This window comes from Haemaphysalis longicornis, unplaced genomic scaffold, assembly GCF_048455015.1.
Source record: "Haemaphysalis longicornis isolate Haplotype H1 unplaced genomic scaffold, Haemaphysalis longicornis Haplotype H1 scaffold_3, whole genome shotgun sequence".
Classification (NCBI taxonomy): Eukaryota; Metazoa; Arthropoda; class Arachnida; order Ixodida; family Ixodidae; genus Haemaphysalis; species Haemaphysalis longicornis.
Genome location: NW_027526335.1, coordinates 85,005,769 through 85,031,482, shown reverse-complemented (window position 1 = coordinate 85,031,482; position 25,714 = coordinate 85,005,769). Strand labels below are relative to the sequence as shown.

General features: G+C 47.2%; 1 protein-coding gene across 1 annotated transcript in view; it reads left to right on the top strand.

Annotated features, from left to right (window-relative positions):
• Positions 1 to 264: 264 nt before the first annotated feature.
• The window catches only part of Polr3c (RNA polymerase III subunit C), a 35,689-nt gene continuing 10,239 nt past the window's right edge, over positions 265 to 25,714 (top strand). Inside the window, exons 1-7 of the mRNA XM_077703619.1 lie at positions 265 to 533; positions 615 to 760; positions 867 to 964; positions 1,210 to 1,361; positions 2,571 to 2,770; positions 6,477 to 6,654; positions 10,350 to 10,528. Coding sequence (XP_077559745.1) covers positions 387 to 533; positions 615 to 760; positions 867 to 964; positions 1,210 to 1,361; positions 2,571 to 2,770; positions 6,477 to 6,654; positions 10,350 to 10,528 — 1,100 coding nt within the window. The 5' untranslated portion in view covers positions 265 to 386. The remainder of the gene's footprint in view (positions 534 to 614; positions 761 to 866; positions 965 to 1,209; positions 1,362 to 2,570; positions 2,771 to 6,476; positions 6,655 to 10,349; positions 10,529 to 25,714) is intronic.

The following is a 25,714-nucleotide window of genomic DNA, read 5'->3' as shown; positions in this document are numbered from 1 at the left end:
AGGTGGATGCCAATCCAGCCAGAGTATCTCAGCTTTATTGGCCAGGTTATTGACAATGGCCAGGCACCCGAACAAGGAGAATTTCCCGCACACGTGTAGGGACGCTCAATAATGTGATTGAATTTCGCGCCAAACTGGTTACATGCAGGAAAAATTTTTTCATCAATATTTCTTTTATAAAAAGCTATTGTTCTTAAAAAAAATTTTCTTGCAAGAAATTTTCGACCGTTTGAGAAACGGTGGAAATGTGAGGCCCGTTAAAATAGCGGGACTGGCGGGACGTCAAGCGACGCAGCTGGCTGCTTGCACGTTCCGCTTGTGGTTTCCTACTAAATTTGAGAGCTGAAGTGCGGCGATCTGTGTTTTCGAATATAGTCGGTCACATAATGTCTCAATTGAAGATAAGAGCTTGCTCTTTAATACTCAAGGAACACTTTGGCGTCGTCGTGCAGTCTGTAGGCGAGTGTCTATTAAAGGTGTCATCGAGAAGCCTGGGTGAAATAACGAAGGCCACTAATCTGCCGCTTCAGAAGGTACGGAAAGGCAGCTCGCCTGCTAAAGCGCGATCACGCTTCGTGTTTGTTATACCGGTTAGCGACAATTTTCTCGCCTAGGTCAAGAAGTCCCTGTTGGTCTTACTTCACCACAACTTGGCTGAATTCAAAGCTAACCCCAAGGGACTCGTCCGGTACTCGATAGACGTCGACCGGGTTTTGTATATGCTCCGATATCCCCGTTACACGTACTGCGCCAAGACACTGTAAGTATGGTGACATAAGCTGTTATTACGTTCCGTCATTCTGCGGGCAAAGCACCAACGTGCCCTTTTGCCCGCGTTCATTCGGCTTTCGCGTTCTCATTTTCAGTTACGGTGATGCAGCTGAACTTATTGTTGAAGAGCTCTTGCAGAACGGAAGGATGTGTATGTCGGCTGTTCTACAAAAGGTGCTGGAGAGATCTCAAGGTACTACATTCACACCGACGGGGTGTTTCAAACGTCTTGAAATAGTAATGCGGGGATCGACGCCTCGCTGATGGGAACTTACATAGCCGTGTTTCTGTGACTGGGTTTTCGTTATGAAAGTGAAGCTGTGAACCTGAACAAGTCGCCTGGAATGTGCAGTAAATTTGGGCTCGCGCGTCGTCCTGGTATCTGCAGTGCAGATCGTAAAGCCAGCTTTGTAATCTTCCGAGCTTTTTCTGTTTCAGGAGCCTGCACGCCGGAAGATGTGAAGCAAAAGTTTGTCGACCTTGTCAAGACTGGCTTCCTGCGCAGAGTTCCGTACCCGGATCCTAAGGCCAAGGACGAAAAAGTGCCCACCCTCATTTTGGAGGAACACGTCATGTACAAGATTCCAGAGGCAAGCCACACTATTTGTTTATATTGGTTTAACAAAAAATGCTATAGTGTCTATTGTGTCAATTGATGAAATTTATGCTGCCAGTATTGAGGTAGAAGTAGCTTCAGGTTTTCGTAATGTGTTTTATCGTTAAGTCATTAAAGCAAAGACCTGCAAAATATGATTTGCTGTTTAAGAGTACACTTGGAGATGGGGCTAGCAACAAATATGACGAAATCAAAGGCGTTTAAAAAAAAAAAACGAGTGGTTAACTAGATCCAGAAAGTGGGAAAGAATTACTAGGTCGGTCGAATACAATCATTTTGGTCATTATTTGGTAGAAACCCAAACTGCAGGACAGACATAACATTTCGGACAGACAGGACAGACATAACACAATAACATAACATTACATTTGGGAAGCACTTCCAAATAAGACAGAATTACGATTACCTTAGCTTTGTGGCTGAGAGAAAATGTACGCATTAAATGATTGATTGTTTGTAGGGTTTAACGTGCCAATGCAACGCAGGCGATGAGGCATGCCGTAGTGGAGGGCTCCGGATTAATTTTGACCACCTGGGGATCTTTAACGTGTGCCAAAATCTCGTACACACGGGCGTTTTTGCTTTTCGCCTCCATCAGAAAAGCGGCCGCCACGTCCGGGAATCGAACCCGCGACCTCGTGCTCAGCAGCGCAACGCCTAAGCAGCGCAATGGAATGGAAACTTGCATTTGGGCGTTCATCTGATCAAGTACATTTGAAATAGCTGCCGCGAATGTGTTGAATGTACACTAGACAAGGGGTTAGTGCAACTGAAGGATCACTCACTATTTTCTGGATCTGTTAGGTCACGTGACTACCTGCGTTTTGTGCTAATTAGTATTCAGTGCGCTGCTAGATCCCAGCTGTAATAACGAAGGAAACCTTGTGCAACAATCGTTATGAGCAAAGCTGTACACACGATAAAAAAATTAATATCCGCATTGTGCCCTATAGATGGTGCCACGATTTAACCAGGATATGAGTGATAGTACAAACATACTTACTGGTGGGCAGAACTTTTGCAGAGACTTTTTCTGTGAAATCCTCTTGCTTTTTATAAACAAGAAACTTCCTTAAATGTCCCCTGTCTGCATGCAGCTCATTAACAGTTTGATAATGTTCAATTCATTGAAGTTTGGCCCAGTGGCAGTGTCTGTATTGTTTGGCTTTGCACGTTGTTTCAGGTCAAGTTGTACTTGTTAAATCAAAGCTTGAATGGCACGTCTGAAGAGCCTCCAGCCAAAAAGATCAAGACAGAAGAACCGGACGATGAACCTCCAGCAAAGAAAATCAAAACTGAAAAACTAGACAACGAAAGTAAGAAGCAGCCTGATGAAAAAGAGTACTGGTGTGTCAGCATTGAACGTTTTCACCAGCATCTGAGGTAAGAACCCCTGGCCAGGCTTCAGTAGCAGTCGTTACTGATCTGCCGCCAAAGGCCTTGTTCTTACTTATTCAATTTAAACATTATCTAGAAGCCAGTCGTTTGCACAAGGCAATGAGTTGTGCTTGTAACAAAACAAATGTGCGTAAAGGGACACTGAAGTCAAGATACAAGTTCGATAGCTTAGCTCACCGAGAACATGAATATACCACCCTTATGTGTAGCTTTTTTTAAAATGAGGTAGAAAATAGCCAAAAGGGGAAGACTCATGCCGCTGCCACTGGCTATACCATGCAACTTGCACCAGAAGTGCTTAAATTATCTGTTGTGCACAATTTCTTTCTTGTCTGCCGCTGGATGGCGCCACTTGTCCATACTTGGTGCGGCGGTAGCGCTTTTCGAGGAAGTGTGCAAGCTATGGACAAGTGGTCGGCTCTAGCATCGGACACCAGCATTTGTGGGGCCTCGAAAGGACTATGTTTTTCTTCAACAAAGTGTCAATACTGATCACTGGCTGAGCCCAAGGATGCAGGTTCGATTCCCGGTTGCGGCGGCTGCTTTTCTTATGGAGGCAGGAAGCAGAAACACCCGTGGGTTCGAGATTCCGGCGCACATTAAAGATCACCAGGGGTCAAAATTAATCCGGAGCCCTCCACTACGGCGCGCCTCATCGCCTGTGCTGCGTCGGCGCGTTAAACATTATACTAATCACAAGTGCCATGAAGGAACATTTTGCTTAGTGGTCCGGAGCTGCAAAGGATGTGGGACTTTGGGAAAGCATCACTGATTTGACCAAAACTGACCAAACTGCTCGGTACGTGCTAGCATTGTATTCAATTGCTTCTATACCGCTATACATCACTGCTTCCTCGCTTGCTTCCGGTTTATCACGACTGCAGCCGCTGTTTGCGTATTGTTTGATTAGCAATTTTTCAGCAGTTAAGGCATCTTTTGGCACCAATTCAAAGCCAAAAGGACTATGGGAAGGTCAGATTTTCGTTTGAAACCAACTTGATAGTTGGCTTCAGTGTCCCTTTAATGTATCTTGAATGGCTCTTGTGCTGCTATCGAAGCTGCAGTTGAACCGTTGTGGGGTTGCATCGTATCTGTTTTCACGTTTGTCGGCTCGATGGGATATTCAATTTTGTGGTTCGCCAGCCACCTGGACTGAACTTTCCGCGTTTGGTGCATTGGCGTTCTGCCAGTTCTGCTGCAGCGTGGGGTCGTCGAAGGTTAAGTCCCACCTGCCAGTATTCACCTGCTTGCTTGCGTCTCTTCAGCAAGTGGTCTGGCCCGCCTGCGGACCTTTGCGCATCAAGCAGCGCCAAGTGAGGTTAAGAATAAAGAAGGGTCGGGATGAAGCACTGAAGCATTGTAAAAAATGAGAACAACGACGGTTTATCTCCGCCAGGGCGCGTCGTTTAAAGCGGACTGCGTGCACCCGAGCATTGTATAATCAGGGTTTTTAATGCATTGTTTGTATGGGGGAGTTAGCCGGAACCACTGTGATCCGTCGTAAGAAGAGGGTCGTCGTAAGACCACAGAAGGTGTCATCAGAGTTCCACTGTGCTTATAACGGTCCCCACTTAAAATTAGTTCGTGGCTGTTACTAGTTCATGTGGATTGACAATGCTCAGATGATAAAAGTTTACTCTTTGCAAATTTTGGGTTTCTTCCAAACAGATGACTGTCAGGCTCATTTCAAGAAGGCTTAAACTTAAAGTTCTGAAAGAATGCCAACCCAAAGTACAGAGGTATCAAGGGAAAAATATGGCATGGGCGAACTTTCGGGTCAGGTGCGAAAAACTACAAAGATGGGGGCGCATTGCCAACCAAAACTGCAGAAATATTAAGCAAAAATGCAGGATGGGTGAACTTTCCAATCAAATGCTGGAAGTACAAATAAGTGACCGCATCAACACATAAATAGATAATTCACATTTATTTTGTTCATGAATCGGTGTACAGCCGTCGATTTCAGGGGGTGGGCGATCTTTGGGGTCTTTTAGTAAATTGCATGTTTCAACACTTAATTAAGGAAGGGTCTTAGAGTTCAAAGCATAACATTTGGCCTAAAGCCGGGCCAACGTACAACCAGTGGTGGGGACTTCAGGCCGCCATTGTCCGCAGCCACATGGCACCTTGCAGTCAATGGGGCGTCAGGTGGGCGCATACTTGTGTTTGTAGCCAGTCGGATGAAAATTGTGGGTGGGTATGTCAACATCTCAGCTAACGAAATTTAAAGACTTTCTTGGGCTACTTAAACACAGAAATATTGGTCTGTCTGTATGTCTGTCTGGCTGTCCGTTTGCCTGTCTGTGACTTGATTCAGCCGCCTGGACAAAGTGAAACGAATGCTGCGCAACAGTCTTATGTACTCACAGCCAAATCTAAATGTCTAAGTTCGGTGCCAGTGTTCATACATGTCAACATTGTTGAACAAGAACGAGACATTACGCAAATATAAGGCAGAAAATCAATACATAAGTGATATTTGCAGTGTTCCTTTATTAAAAAATTCACGGATGCTTGGTTTTTGCGATAGCAAGGGAAATACTACATCAACGGCAGAAACCCGTCGCCTGCTGTTGCCAGCACTACCTCCTGGCAGCATTTGAGAAATCAAATGGTCATAGCAATGAAAGGTTCCACTAGATGGAATCCACGTTCCGCTTGGAACGCTTGTGGAGCAGGGCAACGTGGTTCTACAAAAATTGTAGTAGGGTGCCTCAATTCATGCGTGTCTCTGCCGTACGGCAGTGCTGGCATCGAGCCACCCGACTTGGAGCAGCAGAGCGCGGTATATTTAAATTGACGTGAGCAAACCTCTAGCGCAGTGGTTCTCAACCATTACTGCCCCGGGGACTCCTCTGGGGCTTGCGAAAGTGACGGGGGACCCCACGATGGAGCATATGTTGATCGGTGTCGTAATGTCAAACAATTTGTACTTGCAGGTTACGTCGCCCACACACTTATCCGATTCCCCCCTTTTGTGCTTGACGTTAATGACGATGCGCGTCATAATGCTGAACAATTTGCTCTTGAATCTAAAAGTCTGCCTTTTCTGTGTCTGTTTCTTTTCTTCTCATAGCTGGCGTGCTGTGCAAAAAGCAGATGTTAAAATATGTGCTACGCAGAGAAACTAGGCGTACACGTAATGTGGCGAAGCCACCTTTTTGCACTGCAAGAAAGTGCTAGTTAGCAAAATCGAGAAAAATATGGCGGGAGGAGGGGGGGGTGTAGCTTTGAGCGAGGCTTGGCGGACCCCTCAAATGTTCTCGCGGACCCCCATTCTCCCCATCTCGTTCCTCCCCATCTTGGGAGGAACGAGATGGGAGAGGAACAGCATGAGACGTGAGCAGGAAAGAGGAGGGAGGCCTTTACTTGGCAGGGGCACGATAGTCTTTCGGCGACATTTGCAACAAAAGGAGCAGATACGTGGCCATTTTTTGGCCCCATTGTAGTCATGCCAAGAACAGTGGTGCCGACACCAGATTTTCTCGGAACGGGCCATGCGAGGCTGTTGTCCTAAGAACAGTTCCAAAAAAGTTTCCACCCTTGAAGAAGTCACGAACAAAGTGAGAGGTAAAAACAAAGCGAAGGGGTCGTTCTGAACCGTCTCGTTACTCTGTAGCCTCTATGCACCGTTGGAGCTGCTGTTGCGCTGACGGCCGTTTCTTCTTTGTGGCACTGCGTCCTCCTCCAGGGACCAGCTGGTGGTGCACGCCGTGTCCCGGCGTCTGGGCCTGAAGGCGGGGGAGGTGGTGCGCACCATGCTACGGCTGTCCGAGACCCGGGCCCACCCGAAGGATGCCTTCAGCGTACCCGTCAGCCGCAGCGAGATTCACAATGCCCTCAAGCGCGAGATCAACATCTCCATGCAGGCAGGTGCTCCTGCCCGTGGCCCTTCTGGCCCAGGCCTTGGGTAGTTTCAAGCAGGCGAGAGACAGTGTGGTTGGTTTTGGTGTGAAAGTAAGCCTCATTTACTAACTTGCTACGCTAGGCGGAGAGGAGACCAGAAAGACACCCCCCGCTAACTTCTTATCTCACCTTTGTCGTGGTGCTCTTTGTGAGCCCTGTGCCATCAAACCTTGAATCGTCATCATTATGAGACTAGAAAGTGGGGGAAATCTTGGACTAATAAATACATGGGACTGACTCACTCACTGTTGTGTGTCCCTGCAACTGTGTGAACCTGTAATAGTTGGGCACCCCGTTAAGTGCCAAGATGGCAGGGCACCTAGCACCTCAAATCTGGTAACTTGTTTTCTAACCGCCCTAAAACCGGTGGATAAGCTGTGTTGCCTAGCTTACCGCACAATGACCCATAAGAGCCGCACTCCAGTGTTTCGACTGTATACTAAATTTTTGTGTGTGGCCGCACCCTGACCAAAATGTCTGGTCGCCAAAGTCACACTTTCCAGACATGGCCGGTGCTGATGACTCTGGGACACTTCAAGGGCAGAGTAAAAGGCCATTGGGTACACCTAGTTATTGAATAAGCTCACCTGTAAGCAAATCTTCATATAATACCAAAAGAGATGTGAAAGGGGCATAAAAAAAAGAAATGAATTATTGTTGAGACACCCGTCCTTGCTGCATTTCGGATTCGATCACCCAGGCCTTTTACTGGTCGGGTGCGTAGCCCCCACCACGTTCCTTCATAGACAGGAAACAACCTGGTGGGTTTACAACGGGCCTTCTCGGTTTACCGGCTGTGGTTGGTCCACGGGCAGTCCGAGGACTGCATTCGGACTGGGAGCCCTAGGGCAATCCGTGTTAAAATAGGATGCCGGATCACATCTTGGGCAGTCTGCGGACGATCTGCACAGCAGCAGTCCGTGCTCCGATTGATTTAATTGATTGATTATGAGGTTTAACGTACCAACGCGTCATAGGCGATGAGGTGCGCCATAGTGGAGGGCTCCGAATCAATTTTGTCCTCCTGGGGATCTTGAATGTGCCCTGAAATGTCAAACACATGGGCGTTTTCAAACACACATGCAGTCCATGCTGTGGCTGGGCTTACGCCGCTTTCCGTGACTTTGGCCACCCAAACCTTTTGCCAGCCAAATGCCACCCTAATGGCCAGAAACGGTCATGTGAGGTGACAAAAGCCTCACGCAGCATCTCCTTTTGCGGCAGCATGCCGTATCTGATACCTAGCCTCTGCTCGACAAAGAAAAAATATTTATTCTTTCTCTCTCTCTCTCTGTCTCCTTTGGGTGGCATGTTTGACGGTGCTCAGGACACAACATGTAGTTCCATGGGAATATGGCGAGGATCCCAATGTTTTCTGGGGCTTACAGTTTTGATCCTAGATGCGCAGTGTCACGGATGTCAACAAGGCGTCCACTCATAAAAGAGGGAAAGGTGCCCTCTGGGTGAAACTGTGTGCTCATCATTGAAGTTCCTGTTTAGTGCATTTCTGATCTCAGCGTGGAGAAAGGGGATGCCTACCTACCCTCGCACACCGCCTGTTCTCTCAGATCCAGAATGATGTAAATACTTGTGTAAAGTTTTTCTTCTTTTTATCAGCTTGGTCCTGATGACAGCTTGCCACAACGCTGACCCCATACACTTTGACCATGCTACCTGACGTTCCAACCCACTCATCTAGACCGGCACCTGCCATGCTGGGGCTCACAATTCAGAAAGAATGCGAGAAGCAGAACGCAACCTTTGTTTGTGCGCCTGGCTGTCTCCTGCGTATTATTTCTTTGATAATTCTTTGGGCCCAGAGTTGGCAGTGTTGGAATGGTGGTAGTAGGCAAAAGCAGTGGAGGTTTCAAATGCGCCAAGGATCGCATACAGCCACGACAGCGTAAATACCGTATGACTTTCAAAAATATGAGAAAAACCCTTGTTTTGTATGCAAGATTTAGGGTACATATATGTTTTATCGCAAATAATTTAAAAGAAAGCGTGCATGGGGCACACCTTGAAAATGGGAGCTTAAATGTAAAAAAAAAAATGAAAAAACACGGTGTAGAGTTGTACATGCGCTGTTGCATATGGGAAGACCTCCCTGAGCCGAGCTCCGTCACCTCCGACATGCATGTGGTAGCGTGGTGAAGCGAGCAGCCAGCAAATTTGCTGCCTTGAAGATGACTACCAGAAGCCGAAGGCAAACTTAACTGGTTTACTGCATGGCGAGAGATGAGCCGAATAAATGCAGGAACAATGCTTTGACGGGCGAGGTTACAGTAGAGGATTCGAGCAGAGGGACAGCATTAATTCACTGCTCCAACAGGAATGCACTTCATCAGTTGGGGCTCTTATGCCCAAAGTGCGAACGGTCAAACAAACATTCCCCCTGCTTTTGCACACAATGTGACATGGTACAGACATGCACAACACTCTTTCCAGAGTTTGTGAGAGGATGGCAGTATCTAAGTCCAAGAGAGGGGAGGGAGGAGGTCTCCGCAATGGTGTTCGTGGCCTGCGGGCATGTAGCCACATGTCGCGTTTGCCACCGCCGAAGTTTGGATCACGCAGACAGCAAGGCACCAGCGATCCGGCTTTTCCGAGGCATGTTGCGGCTTGTTGGGATCTGTTGGCTGCCGCTGCAAGCCTGAGTCACCGACACAGAGGCGCCCACATGGAAGGCGCGCGTAGTGGTGGCTCTGCCACAAAGCAGAAGAGCGCTGCACGAAGAGCGCTGCACGCTGCACAGCGGCGTGCTGATCCGTAACAGTGCTTATTCGTGTCCGCCTTTTCTCTACTTCTACAATTGCAGCACGTCGCTGTGCTCTTATTCTGTCTGGAGAAGGTTTCAGTGCACAGGCGAGTACAGAAGTGGTTGTTAGAAAGAACCACAACCTAGTGCAAACGAAAGAAAGCCTCGTGGAATGCCAAGCCGTGCAGCAGATTAGCAGACAGCTGCCGTGTTGTAAAAAAGCTCTTGTTCTGTCTACAGCTGTGCTTGCCAGCACTTTCCTTTGTGCCTCCAACTTGGATGAGGGTGTGGCAGACCTGAGTCGTGATTGTTAACCCCACAACAGCTTGGTTTCATGGCGTTGCTGGCATTGTGCTTGTATTATGCCTGCAGTTGCAGGTTACTTTCCAAACCCCCGTTGCTGGGTTGTCTTTTTCGTGGTGACGGAAAACCAAATGTCCACCTTTGTGATATTTTGACGCAGGACGTCTGGTGATCTAAGTTACTCCTTAAAGGGAAGGTGAAGCGGTTTTAGAATTAAAAGTTTACTAGCAGCAAGTACACATTGAATAGTTCCCGTGTACGAAATATTTTCGCAATACATCCAATAGAAGCGGCGCAATGCGCAAACAAAAGTGGCCCGATGCCCCACCCCCATCTGCACTCTGTTCCCTTGTATTCCCAAAGTTACTGCACACTGCTTTTATGTCACATCTTTGCGGTCTTCGAAATTGGTCCGACAAGTTTTGAAACGCACAACATCCAGTCTGGTGTGTTGTGGTTTGAGTGTGTTCACTTCTGTGTTGGTCCTAATTTGTCATTCTGCTTGTCAATTCTTGGCGAAAGCTCAGAATTTTGTCGGATGTGTCATGTGTTGAGTTTATTTCCTGAACCCTGCTTCTGCCCTCCTCCTTGTTGTAGGAGCTGGACTCGTACCTCAAGGTCATCGGAGAGGACGCCTTAGGCCTGGTCAGACGCACAGACGAGCGAGGCGGCATGTTTAGCGTCAACCTGGAACGTGCCATGAGGCTGCTTGCCGAGGGCGTCCTCATATCCATTGTGCAGGACCGCTTTGGAGTCAAGAGCTGCCGCATATTCAGGTAAAGCATTCTTCAGTTGTATTATCATTGTCATTATCATTGACATGTATTATCATTGACACGGTAGTAGCAGCACTTTGCCCTTACTATACCTCTTTGCTCTGTGAGCTTTGCAAGGCGAGACACACAGCAAAAAATTGTCCAGGTATCTGCTCCTTTCGTTGCAAATGCCGACGAAAGACGATAGTCGACCAGTGCCCCTGGCAAGCAAATGCTTCCCTTCTCCTTCCCGCTCACCTCTCATGCGGTTCCTCTCCTATCTCATTCCTCTTAAGATGACACACTAGAGGTTTGCTCAAGTCAATTTAAATTTACCACATTCCCCTGCTTCAAGTCGGATGCCTCGATGCCAACGCTGCCGTACGGTGGAGACGCGCGTGAATCGAGGCACCCTACTACAACGTTTATAAATCCACGTTGCCCTACTCCATGAGCGTTCCAAGAGGAACAAAGAACCTACCTAGTGGAACCTTTTGTTGCTGTTGCCGTTTGATAATATTTAAATGCCGCCAGGTAGCACGGGCAACAGCAGGCTATGGTTTTCCGCAGTTGATGTAGTATTTTATTTGCTATCGCAAAAACCAAGCATCCATGAATTTTGAATAAAGAAACACTTAAAATATCACTCATGTATTGATTTGCTGCCTTATATTTGCGTAATGTCTTGTTCTTGTTCCTCAATGTTGATAAGTATGAACATTAACACCGGACTTAGACGTTTAGATTTGGCTGTGGGTATGTAAGACTATTGCACAGTTTCTGTTTCACTTTGGCCGGGTGGCTGAATCAAGTCACAGACAGGCAGACAGACAGACATACAGACAGATCAAAATTTCTGCATTTAAGTAGCCCAAGAAAAACTATCGTCTTTAAAAATATAGAACATGCATGCATTAAAGGGACACTGAAGTGAACTGGTCAAACTTCTGTTTTTGTTTGAATTGCATAGACTGGCTCGGATAAACACACTTATTATCGTTTATCCAGTCGATAAAGCAGTACTTAATCTATAAAGCCTTAAAGAAGGTAAAACTACCATGCGCTATTTGTGGCAGCCAGCCGCAACAAGTAACAGAAGATTCACATTCGAGATATGATATGATTTGACAATGTCCAAGGTTGGAATTGAAACCAGTTTCCATTTTGGTTCTCTGCAACAACACACTTCGCATCTGACGCTATCGTTGGTTGGGCATTCTCGATATCTCAGGAATCTGCAGACTGTGCTGCTGCCATGTTGATGGCTGATGCGTCAAGTAAGCATGACAACACTGCTTAGTATTGTAACGTTCACTAGCCAAGGAGTACACGGTGGCTGAACGCCCCCCATGTCACTGGAGACACTCAGAAGTGAGTCGTTTCTCCCCACCTTTGGGTCTTGCCTGGCCCGTGCCTGTGTCATAAGAGGCGCATTCGCACCAGGCCATGGGTCGGCCGATTTGGCACTGTGCCCGCAAGCAGTCGGTGCTTATGTCGACACCATGCCAACGAGAACTCGCCAGCGCGTCAGTGCACTCTGCAAGCAGTCTGCCAACTCGCTCGTGGAGCATAGAAGGTTGCAGCACAAAATGGTAAATTCAGTATAGAAAACATTGCACGCAGACCAAAATAATGAAAAAAAAAGTAATATAGGGGATTTTAACTTACTACTTGCGACATATTGTACCCAGTACTTTAGACTACTCTGCCATAGCGCCCCTGCTGTTGGGGATTAAAATATGAAGTGTATATCGTATAGTCTGTTTATTTTCTTTTCAGTTTCAGCACTCCCAACAGCTTAGATGACTATTTCTTGAATGACGCTTGTGCAGTAAGCGTCCCTCATATTTTCACGAATATCTCATCTCTAGTGACTACATTCCCTAGTGTGGTCGTGCTGCTGACTACAGTGCTAGCTCACCCAGTGCAAAAAGTGCTTCCTGTACCTTGGTTTTACACTGTACAATAAAATTTTGGTTGATTTTAACTCCTTAGTACCTATATTAACTTCACTGACTCTTCTCCCGCCCTTAATTGGCCTTAGGTTTTCTACTAGCACACCAGTCAGCAAAGCATCGCATATTAGCTTGTGTGACTTGTGTCACTTGTGTGACTTGTTTGACTTGCAGCCTTTATACTAAGCTTGATACAGTCTACAAACTAAAGGCACATCTTTCTCGGCACAAATCGTGTCGTGACTGGTGGCCGCTGGTGGCCGGCCGATGGACTTTGTCGGTGGGTTGGAATGCCGCGCAGTAGCACAGTCAAGCCAAGCCTTTTCGAGTAAGCGTCACACAAAATGTCATGGGAAATTGGCAAGGAGGATGCAGAGATGGGGACAGCACTTCTGAACGGATTTTTCTGCTTAATAAAGTCGCGTAAACGCACCGAGGGTGGTCGAAACATGACCTAGGGTCTACAATTTGCACTAGTAATCCCACAATGTTTACAAATCACTTTAGTGTCCCTTCTATGTCACTTGACCATTATTGCAATGTTTGGTTTTCAGAGGAGTGGTAGAAAGTTGCGATATGTAGTACTGGGGCTTTGTTGGTATTGTGTGTTCCTGTTCATTCTTCACTGCATTCCAAGCCATCCTGCATTTGAGCTTGGAAGCTTTTGCTCGTTAGTTTGACAGAGGGGGAGGGGGAGGTGTAATACATTGACATTTGGAGCCCTGGTGTACAAATATCCAGGCTAGTACATTAGAACACTAATTAATACGTGCCTTGCAAAGACCTGCTTGTTGCAACTGGTCACTGAAGTCCCGGCAAATTCACCATAGATACAATCTACCCCGATCATACAACACAAGTGCATGCTGTGTACATCGTACGATGGCTCCTACGAAACTGGGAATAGCCATGGCAGTTGAGAGGAATGCCGATATCGTCCACCCCCTTCATGCTTAGTTCATTTCTTTCCCACGTTCCGCACTGCTTCCTAACCTCTCGCTCCATGCTTCTCTTTCCATAACAACATGGTGTCTCTCTCTTCATTGCTTTATTTATCACATCGCCTTATTGTTTATTTCTTTCCCATTTCAACCACTGATCTCTGCTATCAGCCGTGCACTTGTGTGCAGGTGGAATAGCAAAGTGCGGTGGATTGGAGATTTCGGTGCACTCAGTAGAACCCGAGGGGATGCAAACATTTTATCGCCATTCATTGCGTGCGTCCCAGCAAACGAAACCCATCACATGCTACGCTATCGTTTGCGTCGTAGTAGCCTAACTTGCCCTTCCATCAACAAACTGGCATTGCACTTGCTGTGCCTTTCTCTTTAGTGTGAATTGCCTCTAATGGGCATTTTACATTGCCACAGTTTCTCTGCTACAACCAAAAACCTTTAACTTGAACAGCAGAGGCAAGCAGCCTCACTGTGCACAGGCACAAGTGTCAATTGTTTGAGAGGGTTCACTCATGCTCAAAAGCCCGGTCATTGACACACTGGCCAGTTTGTCTAGTATATGGGGCCTACCACAGCACATTGGCAACTACCGTATTTATTCAAATATAAGGCAGGTTTTTTTTTTTTCTAAAATCTGTAGTCTCAAAGTCATACTCCACCTTATAATCGAAGCTCGATATATATGTATGTATTTATGTGTGTGTGTGTGTGTGTGTGTGTGTGTGTGTGTGCGTGCGTGCGTGCGTGCGCGCAGAAAGATAGGTCAGCAGTCTACAACGCCAAAGGAGGCATAGGGGTGTGGTTAGGCTCTTTTCTTTTTTGCTATGGTTAATGAAGTAAACATTTTTTTTAAATATACAAGAGAAAGAAAGAAAGAAAAACACGCACCCAGAGTGGGGACCGAACCCACGCCTTTCGATTACATGTCGAATGCCTTACCAATTCGGCTATCTGGGCGACTGTGTTCTCCTTCACTTTCTGGGCTATTTATATTTACTAGAAGTGTATCTGAAGTCAGAGTGGCGCTGGCTACCACCCTCAAGTGTCAGATACACTTCTAGTAAATATAAATAGCCCAGAAAGTGAAGGAGAACACAGTCGCCCAGATAGCCGAATTGGTAAGGCATTCGACATGTAATCGAAAGGCGTGGGTTCGGTCTCCACTCTGGGCGCGTGTTTTTCTTTCTTTCTTTCTCTTGTATATTTAAAAAAATGTTTACTTCATTAACCATAGTAAAAAAGAAAAGAGCCTAACCACACCCCTATGCCTCCTTTGGCGTTGTAGACTGCTGACCTATCTTTCTGTATTTCCTCAACGAGCCCCTCATTTCCTTACTATATTATTCTGCGAAAGCCTAGCGAGGGTCTCGGTTCTGGCAGCCTTGATGCCTAGGTAGCATAAGGGGGCTTCCCGCCAGTTACCCGCTCATGACAGGCTGTAGACGTTGGAGTCACGCCCCGGGGGTTGAAAAGAAGGTCCCCTTCTCCCTGTGTAGTCAGAGTGGCGCTGGCTACCACCCTCAAGTGTCAGATACACTTCTAGTAAATATAAATAGCCCAGAAAGTGAAGGAGAACACAGTCGCCCAGATAGCCGAATTGGTAAGGCATTCGACATGTAATCGAAAGGCGTGGGTTCGGTCTCCACTCTGGGCGCGTGTTTTTCTTTCTTTCTTTCTCTTGTATATTTAAAAAAATGTTTACTTCATTAACCATAGTAAAAAAGAAAAGAGCCTAACCACACCCCTATGCCTCCTTTGGCGTTGTAGACTGCTGACCTATCTTTCTGTATTTCCTCAACGAGCCCCTCATTTCCTTACTATATTATTCTGCGAAAGCCTAGCGAGGGTCTCGGTTCTGGCAGCCTTGATGCCTAGGTAGCATAAGGGGGCTTCCCGCCAGTTACCCGCTCATGACAGGCTGTAGACGTTGGAGTCACGCCCCGGGGGTTGAAAAGAAAGTCCCCTTCTCCCTGTGTAGTCAGAGTGGCGCTGGCTACCACCCTCAAGTGTCGGATACACTTCTAGTAAATATAAATAGCCCAGAAAGTGAAGGAGAACACAGTCGCCCAGATAGCCGAATTGGTAAGGCATTCGACATGTAATCGAAAGGCGTGGGTTCGGTCTCCACTCTGGGCGCGTGTTTTTCTTTCTTTCTTTCTCTTGTATATTTAAAAAAATGTTTACTTCATTAACCATAGTAAAAAAGAAAAGAGCCTAACCACACCCCTATGCCTCCTTTGGCGTTGTAGACTGCTGACCTATCTTTCTGTATTTCCTCAACGAGCCCCTCATTTCCTTACTATATTATTCTGCGAAAGCCTAGCGAGGGTCTCGGTTCTGGCAGCCTTGATGCCTAGGTAGCATAAGGGGGCTTCCCGCCAGTTACCCGCTCATGACAGGCTGTAGACGTTGGAGTCACGCCCCGGGGGTTGAAAAGAAGGTCCCCTTCTCCCTGTGTAGTCAGAGTGGCGCTGGCTACCACCCTCAAGTGTCAGATACACTTCTAGTAAATATAAATAGCCCAGAAAGTGAAGGAGAACACAGTCGCCCAGATAGCCGAATTGGTAAGGCATTCGACATGTAATCGAAAGGCGTGGGTTCGGTCTCCACTCTGGGCGCGTGTTTTTCTTTCTTTCTTTCTCTTGTATATTTAAAAAAATGTTTACTTCATTAACCATAGTAAAAAAGAAAAGAGCCTAACCACACCCCTATGCCTCCTTTGGCGTTGTAGACTGCTGACCTATCTTTCTGTATTTCCTCAACGAGCCCCTCATTTCCTTACTATATTATTCTGCGAAAGCCTAGCGAGGGTCTCGGTTCTGGCAGCCTTGATGCCTAGGTAGCATAAGGGGGCTTCCCGCCAGTTACCCGCTCATGACAGGCTGTAGACGTTGGAGTCACGCCCCGGGGGTTGAAAAGAAGGTCCCCTTCTCCCTGTGTAGTCAGAGTGGCGCTGGCTACCACCCTCAAGTGTCAGATACACTTCTAGTAAATATAAATAGCCCAGAAAGTGAAGGAGAACACAGTCGCCCAGATAGCCGAATTGGTAAGGCATTCGACATGTAATCGAAAGGCGTGGGTTCGGTCTCCACTCTGGGCGCGTGTTTTTCTTTCTTTCTTTCTCTTGTATATTTAAAAAAATGTTTACTTCATTAACCATAGTAAAAAAGAAAAGAGCCTAACCACACCCCTATGCCTCCTTTGGCGTTGTAGACTGCTGACCTATCTTTCTGTATTTCCTCAACGAGCCCCTCATTTCCTTACTATATTATTCTGCGAAAGCCTAGCGAGGGTCTCGGTTCTGGCAGCCTTGATGCCTAGGTAGCATAAGGGGGCTTCCCGCCAGTTACCCGCTCATGACAGGCTGTAGACGTTGGAGTCACGCCCCGGGGGTTGAAAAGAAAGTCCCCTTCTCCCTGTGTAGTCAGAGTGGCGCTGGCTACCACCCTCAAGTGTCGGATACACTTCTAGTAAATATAAATAGCCCAGAAAGTGAAGGAGAACACAGTCGCCCAGATAGCCGAATTGGTAAGGCATTCGACATGTAATCGAAAGGCGTGGGTTCGGTCTCCACTCTGGGCGCGTGTTTTTCTTTCTTTCTTTCTCTTGTATATTTAAAAAAATGTTTACTTCATTAACCATAGTAAAAAAGAAAAGAGCCTAACCACACCCCTATGCCTCCTTTGGCGTTGTAGACTGCTGACCTATCTTTCTGTATTTCCTCAACGAGCCCCTCATTTCCTTACTATATTATTCTGCGAAAGCCTAGCGAGGGTCTCGGTTCTGGCAGCCTTGATGCCTAGGTAGCATAAGGGGGCTTCCCGCCAGTTACCCGCTCATGACAGGCTGTAGACGTTGGAGTCACGCCCCGGGGGTTGAAAAGAAGGTCCCCTTCTCCCTGTGTAGTCAGAGTGGCGCTGGCTACCACCCTCAAGTGTCAGATACACTTCTAGTAAATATAAATAGCCCAGAAAGTGAAGGAGAACACAGTCGCCCAGATAGCCGAATTGGTAAGGCATTCGACATGTAATCGATAGGCGTGGGTTCGGTCCCCACTCTGGGCGCGTGTTTTTCTTTCTTTCTTTCTCTTGTATATTTAAAAAAATGTTTACTTCATTAACCATAGTAAAAAAGAAAAGAGCCTAACCACACCCCTATGCCTCCTTTGGCGTTGTAGACTGCTGACCTATCTTTCTGTATTTCCTCAACGAGCCCCTCATTTCCTTACTATATTATTCTGCGAAAGCCTAGCGAGGGTCTCGGTTCTGGCAGCCTTGATGCCTAGGTAGCATAAGGGGGCTTCCCGCCAGTTACCCGCTCATGACAGGCTGTAGACGTTGGAGTCACGCCCCGGGGGTTGAAAAGAAGGTCCCCTTCTCCCTGTGTAGTCAGAGTGGCGCTGGCTACCACCCTCAAGTGTCAGATACACTTCTAGTAAATATAAATAGCCCAGAAAGTGAAGGAGAACACAGTCGCCCAGATAGCCGAATTGGTAAGGCATTCGACATGTAATCGATAGGCGTGGGTTCGGTCCCCACTCTGGGCGCGTGTTTTTCTTTCTTTCTTTCTCTTGTATATTTAAAAAAATGTTTACTTCATTAACCATAGTAAAAAAGAAAAGAGCCTAACCACACCCCTATGCCTCCTTTGGCGTTGTAGACTGCTGACCTATCTTTCTGTATTTCCTCAACGAGCCCCTCATTTCCTTACTATATTATTCTGCGAAAGCCTAGCGAGGGTCTCGGTTCTGGCAGCCTTGATGCCTAGGTAGCATAAGGGGGCTTCCCGCCAGTTACCCGCTCATGACAGGCTGTAGACGTTGGAGTCACGCCCCGGGGGTTGAAAAGAAGGTCCCCTTCTCCCTGTGTAGTCAGAGTGGCGCTGGCTACCACCCTCAAGTGTCAGATACACTTCTAGTAAATATAAATAGCCCAGAAAGTGAAGGAGAACACAGTCGCCCAGATAGCCGAATTGGTAAGGCATTCGACATGTAATCGAAAGGCGTGGGTTCGGTCTCCACTCTGGGCGCGTGTTTTTCTTTCTTTCTTTCTCTTGTATATTTAAAAAAATGTTTACTTCATTAACCATAGTAAAAAAGAAAAGAGCCTAACCACACCCCTATGCCTCCTTTGGCGTTGTAGACTGCTGACCTATCTTTCTGTATTTCCTCAACGAGCCCCTCATTTCCTTACTATATTATTCTGCGAAAGCCTAGCGAGGGTCTCGGTTCTGGCAGCCTTGATGCCTAGGTAGCATAAGGGGGCTTCCCGCCAGTTACCCGCTCATGACAGGCTGTAGACGTTGGAGTCACGCCCCGGGGGTTGAAAAGAAGGTCCCCTTCTCCCTGTGTAGTCAGAGTGGCGCTGGCTACCACCCTCAAGTGTCAGATACACTTCTAGTAAATATAAATAGCCCAGAAAGTGAAGGAGAACACAGTCGCCCAGATAGCCGAATTGGTAAGGCATTCGACATGTAATCGATAGGCGTGGGTTCGGTCCCCACTCTGGGCGCGTGTTTTTCTTTCTTTCTTTCTCTTGTATATTTAAAAAAATGTTTACTTCATTAACCATAGTAAAAAAGAAAAGAGCCTAACCACACCCCTATGCCTCCTTTGGCGTTGTAGACTGCTGACCTATCTTTCTGTATTTCCTCAACGAGCCCCTCATTTCCTTACTATATTATTCTGCGAAAGCCTAGCGAGGGTCTCGGTTCTGGCAGCCTTGATGCCTAGGTAGCATAAGGGGGCTTCCCGCCAGTTACCCGCTCATGACAGGCTGTAGACGTTGGAGTCACGCCCCGGGGGTTGAAAAGAAGGTCCCCTTCTCCCTGTGTAGTCAGAGTGGCGCTGGCTACCACCCTCAAGTGTCGGATACACTTCTAGTAAATATAAATAGCCCAGAAAGTGAAGGAGAACACAGTCGCCCAGATAGCCGAATTGGTAAAGCATTCGACATGTAATCGATAGGCGTGGGTTCGGTCCCCACTCTGCGCGCGTTTTTCTTTCTTTCTTTCTCTTGTATATTTAAAAAAATGTTTACTTCATTAACCATAGTAAAAAAGAAAAGAGCCTAACCACACCCCTATGCCTCCTTTGGCGTTGTAGACTGCTGACCTATCTTTCTGTATTTCCTCAACGAGCCCCTCATTTCCTTACTATATTATTCTGCGAAAGCCTAGCGAGGGTCTCGGTTCTGGCAGCCTTGATGCCTAGGTAGCATAAGGGGGCTTCCCGCCAGTTACCCGCTCATGACAGGCTGTAGACGTTGGAGTCACGCCCCGGGGGTTGAAAAGAAGGTCCCCTTCTCCCTGTGTAGTCAGAGTGGCGCTGGCTACCACCCTCAAGTGTCAGATACACTTCTAGTAAATATAAATAGCCCAGAAAGTGAAGGAGAACACAGTCGCCCAGATAGCCGAATTGGTAAGGCATTCGACATGTAATCGATAGGCGTGGGTTCGGTCCCCACTCTGGGCGCGTGTTTTTCTTTCTTTCTTTCTCTTGTATATTTAAAAAAATGTTTACTTCATTAACCATAGTAAAAAAGAAAAGAGCCTAACCACACCCCTATGCCTCCTTTGGCGTTGTAGACTGCTGACCTATCTTTCTGTATTTCCTCAACGAGCCCCTCATTTCCTTACTATATTATTCTGCGAAAGCCTAGCGAGGGTCTCGGTTCTGGCAGCCTTGATGCCTAGGTAGCATAAGGGGGCTTCCCGCCAGTTACCCGCTCATGACAGGCTGTAGACGTTGGAGTCACGCCCCGGGGGTTGAAAAGAAAGTCCCCTTCTCCCTGTGTAGTCAGAGTGGCGCTGGCTACCACCCTCAAGTGTCGGATACACTTCTAGTAAATATAAATAGCCCAGAAAGTGAAGGAGAACACAGTCGCCCAGATAGCCGAATTGGTAAGGCATTCGACATGTAATCGATAGGCGTGGGTTCGGTCCCCACTCTGGGCGCGTGTTTTTCTTTCTTTCTTTCTCTTGTATATTTAAAAAAATGTTTACTTCATTAACCATAGTAAAAAAGAAAAGAGCCTAACCACACCCCTATGCCTCCTTTGGCGTTGTAGACTGCTGACCTATCTTTCTGTATTTCCTCAACGAGCCCCTCATTTCCTTACAATATATATATATATATATATATATATATATATATATATATATATATATATATATATATATATATATATATATATATATATATATATATATATGGGGATTTTTTTTACTCTCCAAGCTGCACCCTCAACTTATAATCGTGACCACCTTATAATTGGATAAATACAGTAGTGCACCACGGTGATCATGCAATCCCCATAAGGCCTGGTGTGCTTTTTTCCACAAGCGTCACTCCTGGTACGCATGCAGTGGGGCTGAAATGATGGTACACATAATTACACATACCCAGGGGTGAGACAGCTGCGCATATTGCGCCTTTTTGATACAATTCCATTTTCCTGCGCCAAGCTGCTTCGAAAGCATGAAAATTGCGAAAATTGCGCCAAACTGCTCCAAAAGAGCCTGAAAGGCACGGATTTTGATGCTCGTGTCAGTTCCGGTGGGGACGAAAGCCTCCCGCATCCCAGTAACCTCTTTTATTGGCGGTCAATTGCAAACAGAGAAATGACAAAAATAGAAAGACTGAAGAAATGAAGCAAACGATAGCTTCTAAAACACGATTGGCTTTCTGTCCGGGTTCGCTGAAACGGCCTTCCCGATTAGGCATCGCTGTGGCTACAAACATGGCCGCCGCCTGATCTGCCTGCTACTGCCTACTTCAAGCGCTACTGCCTACTTCACGCCTACTTCATCGCCGATATTTTCCCTGGTTTATTTTACGCTATCAGCTGGGTCCCAGTCTATTCATTCTATCAATTGTGGCGTAGTATTAACTTTATGATTGTGGCTCTGAACGGTGATGTTAACGCGGGGATATGGTTTGAGATTGGTGCGAGATTACGAGAAGTTGCGCGGCTCGTAAAAAAAGTTTTGAAATGTGGGGCCTATGACTTCAGCGTGGTTTGTCCTTGAGTGCGAAACGCGGTGCGTGCGTCTATAATCGGGTTCGTGAATTGTACTTTTTGGCTCGTTGTGATGTTATAAAATGCTGAGGTGTTGCTATGCTTCGAAGCGCGATCGCGAGCCTGGGCCCGGGAGGGAACGGTCGGCACGAAAGTTGCGGGCGGCGCTGCGGCGCCGCGACCTGTCCAGGCAGTGCCCAATAGCTGCAGGACTGCATGGTTGCCATAGCACGCGACTAATAACACTTGATGTATGCGAAGTGAAATTTAATGCCCAGAACTAGGTGGCTAAACAGTAACGCTACTCAAATGATCACCGGTTGGACGTGCGCCCCACGGAATGCAACGGGTAGGCATGCGACCGTTAGCTCGAAGTTGCTCAACTGTTGCCGTGACTACACTCGTTCGTACAACGCAGCCTGGGATTACAAAAATAATAATTTTAGCATTGAAACGGTAAAAAAAACACGCCACAATTGCAGAGCCCTTAAATTTGATAATGTTAGCGGCAGTTTTGTTGTCAGTGTTGTGTACAGCCACAACACAATCTCACCAGTTAGGAAAAAGGTAGTGCAGTTAGAACGTTGTGACACTCTTTAAAAATTCTTTCGCGTAAGGCTGTTTCAGTGTACGTGTATTCAAAACTGATTGGAATGTGTACTTAACCCTTCAAGTTGCTGAAATTGTGATTTTTTAAGCTCACAAGACGATGTATTAAATGTCCCTACCTGCTCCAAATCAAGCTTCTTCTGCTCCAAAATCGAAATTTTGCTGCTCCGAAAACTGCTCCCAAATCTCTTTGGGCTGTCTCACCCCTGCATACCCCAACTTCCTTTGGGTTATGAGTTGCTTGTGATGTGTGGGATAACCTTGAGCCTTGTATTCTGGCTACCCCTTTCTTTTACTCTCACCCTTCATTTAACTTCTTGGAGCAACAACTCCACAGTGACCATGAGTGTTTCCAGAAGCCCTCATGACTGCAGCCTTTTTATTTGCTAGTAGTTGAAACAGGAGCAGGCCTATGGTAGCAAATCTTTTGAAGGGGGGATTCTAGGCATAATGAGACTATCGCCCGCTTTACAGTCTCCTAGTGAGCTGATTTAAATGGCAGCACAGATCTCCAAGAGCACGGCTTGTACACCCCCTGCACAAGTTCTTTGTATACCTTGCATCAGAGTCCTTCAATGCTTTTCTGGTCACGAAACTTCTCCGTAATACTATGGGAGAGCTTCATATGGGGACTGTTGCGGATGTGGTAGCGTGACTGGTGGGGGCGTACGTTGATCTGGAGTTGGGGCAAACATTGGGGCTTGTAGGGCGACGAAAGAAACTTTATGTACAGACATCTACATGGCGTTTGACTGAATGAACAGGGTTTTTGCGCTCCTGCGCGCACGAGATTAAATAACCAGGTTGGGTCCGCTCCGTTTCCCCCTTTCCTCGACTGACGTCAGTATGGTCCAATCAGGGGCGCCTCGGCTGACGCCCACACACTCACAAAGAGATGGCACTTTGCACAGGTTAATGTTCAGTTGACTCCTGATGATGCAATGGTTGAAGCGCCGGGAGGACGCCCGGACCCGATCGATAATCCGGCGGGGAGTATTCGTTGAATAGCAGCGTCTCGGACCACAACAAAGCAGTCCCCCGCTGACGATTGCCGCCGGAAAAGCAATGCTGCACGTCTTCGTAAATCCCTCCCTGCCTCCCTGCCTCGCCGGCGGGAAGCCGCGGAAAGCGCCTTGTGTCCAGCAGAAGCGTCCCTCTTCGCCGCGTCATCGCATACAAAGCCGGGTCGCTCCCCATCGATGAGGGTAGGGGAGAGGAAAACTTGCGATAATTGGCCGATGGAAGCGTTGGGTGACCGTACCCGATAGCATTGCAGACAGGCGTTGTAATGTCAATACGCCGATCGTAACAGAACCAAAGCTCCCGCGCGGTGGCGCTACGAGGCTGGTGAAGGCGGCTTGGACGGCGGCGGCCACATTTGCAGTGCGTTGGAGCGCGAGCTTGCTGGTGTTTGTTGTGCGATATAGCTTTATAAACTCATCACGAAGGGCAAACTATGTGAACTACCATGCCTCTGACGTGCTGTGGTCCTGGTTGCCGCTCTGGCTATCGGAGTACAACGGAAAAGGCTTCGCTGTTCTGCCTCTCAAGCGACCGCGAACAACGCGACAGGTGGAAGCGAGCCATTCCACGACAAGAGACGGACGCTTTCAGCTTCGAGTCAAAGGCCGTTCGTGTGTTCGAGAAACATTTCGACCCCACGGACATTATTCTAGCCGATGAATTCAAAATAAGTGGACAATCTGTGCTTCTGCAGCGCAAGAAGCTCAAGCTCCATGTCGCCCCAGATATTTGAAAACCTGCCGGTGTATCTTACGAAGCCCAAGCCACGATCGCGCTCACGAGAAAATCCGTTTGCTAAACGTCGTCGCGTTTCGTCGCCGCACAAAGATGGACTGCAGCTACTGTGATTTTGGTTATCCAACCGCAAATTACTGCAAATTTTGAATTTGGAAAGCGGAGCATGGCTATCTTTGCCTGCATATATTTTTTTTTTCGCTTGCCCGCCACGCTTGCCCAGGGGCTAAGGCGTTGTGCTGATAAGCCCAAGGACGCGGGTTCCCAGCCGCTTTTCTGATGGAGGCGAAAAGAGAAAACGATGGTGTGTTCGAGATTTCGGCACAAGTTAAAGATACCTGAGTGGTTAAAATTAATCCGGAGGGCTACACTACGGCGCGCGCCCCATTGCCTGTGTAGCGTGGGCACGTTAAACCTCATAATCAATCAATCAATGTTTTTTAACTTGCCGTTTGGGTGGCAGGGGTGTGACAGGCACTGAGCGGGCGAGTTTTTATCTGTTGACACTTTATGCCTATGAGAACAGCTGAGAAAGTAGCTCAAAGCTGTAGAATTTACTCCTACCCTGGCCCCTCCGCGCGCCCATTATTCTGCTTCCATTTCGTGAGCGTTTTTTTTCCCTGCTGTCCACGCCCACTTTCCGAATCTCGATTATTTTTTTACATTATTAGCGCGCTATAAAATAGCGCAAACACAGCGCTAACCCAACGTGCTGTACGTTAGCACACCTATTTTCTCAGCGCAGCATGTCGCGCCTAGGGCTGAATACAGATTTAATTCTGGCGCTAGTTCACTCAAATCATGCAGGCGGCTGCAAAGGCTAGTCAAAAATTAAAAACACCAGATGTCCACCTTCTCAAAGCGAGAACGTAGCGGTGCCTGCCGCAACGCACGAACACTGCAACATATACGCCTCAGTAACACCCGTGGTCTTCCCTCAATTTCACAGCTTAGCTACGCGACAACTGGCTCAAAAACATGCACACTGCGCTCGCGTTTTTACAGGTGGAAATGAAGAGTAGATGAAAGTAGGCACGTTGCCGACGGTGAAACAGCCCGCCAGCAAGCGTCGTCGACCGCCAGCGAAGCCTTCACGTTAACAGGGGCGATCCTAGCGGCAGCTTTTGTCCCTGAATGAAACTTCGGCCGGAGTTTCGTGACCAGAAGAGCATTGAAGGACTCTGCTTGCATGCATGGGAATGGGACATAGTGGGCATTGCATCCAGTAGCTGCAAGTGGCTCTCAGAAGGAAACTTTGGTGTAAGGCCCTTACCCAGCTGATTGAAAGGGCCTAAAACCTTGTGTTCAACACCACTAAAATCGGTAAAATCCTGCTTCTTAAAAACAATTAAGGAGTCATCCACAAACCTAACCACGTTAAAAACTTTGTTCTTATTAAAACTACGGTCCAACTCGTGATCTTCTGAAGACGAGCACATATCACACACACAGCCGATACCACACATAAATCAATCAGTGCAGATCCCACATTTTTAAACCTACAGCTTGGTTTTAAAAAAATGACTGTAGTTCCTGATTAAAACTCTTAACAGGGACACCTCGTTCCTTTTGGTGCAGAGGGCTTCAAAAATTTTTTTCGACATGGGTTCTCTCAAAGCCTGGAGTGCGCGAAATGTCTTTTCCACCTTTTGGGAGCTAACGTGCAATATTTATGCAAGCAACTAGTTCAACTTTAATATTTAGGTGTTTTTGCTATGTGGCATTATTTGTTGGCTTAAAATCCATTTATTAAAGCAATGGGCTTATTATTATTGCGACACAGTTCACATGTCTGAGCAGTGTGCCTAAGTAAGAGAGTAGTATAGTGCCTACTCTGTTGCTCTCAATTCTACCCTTGCAGAAGGGTGTTAGTTTGTATACTGGAACCAAGGTCTGTTCTCTGTGTGTAAC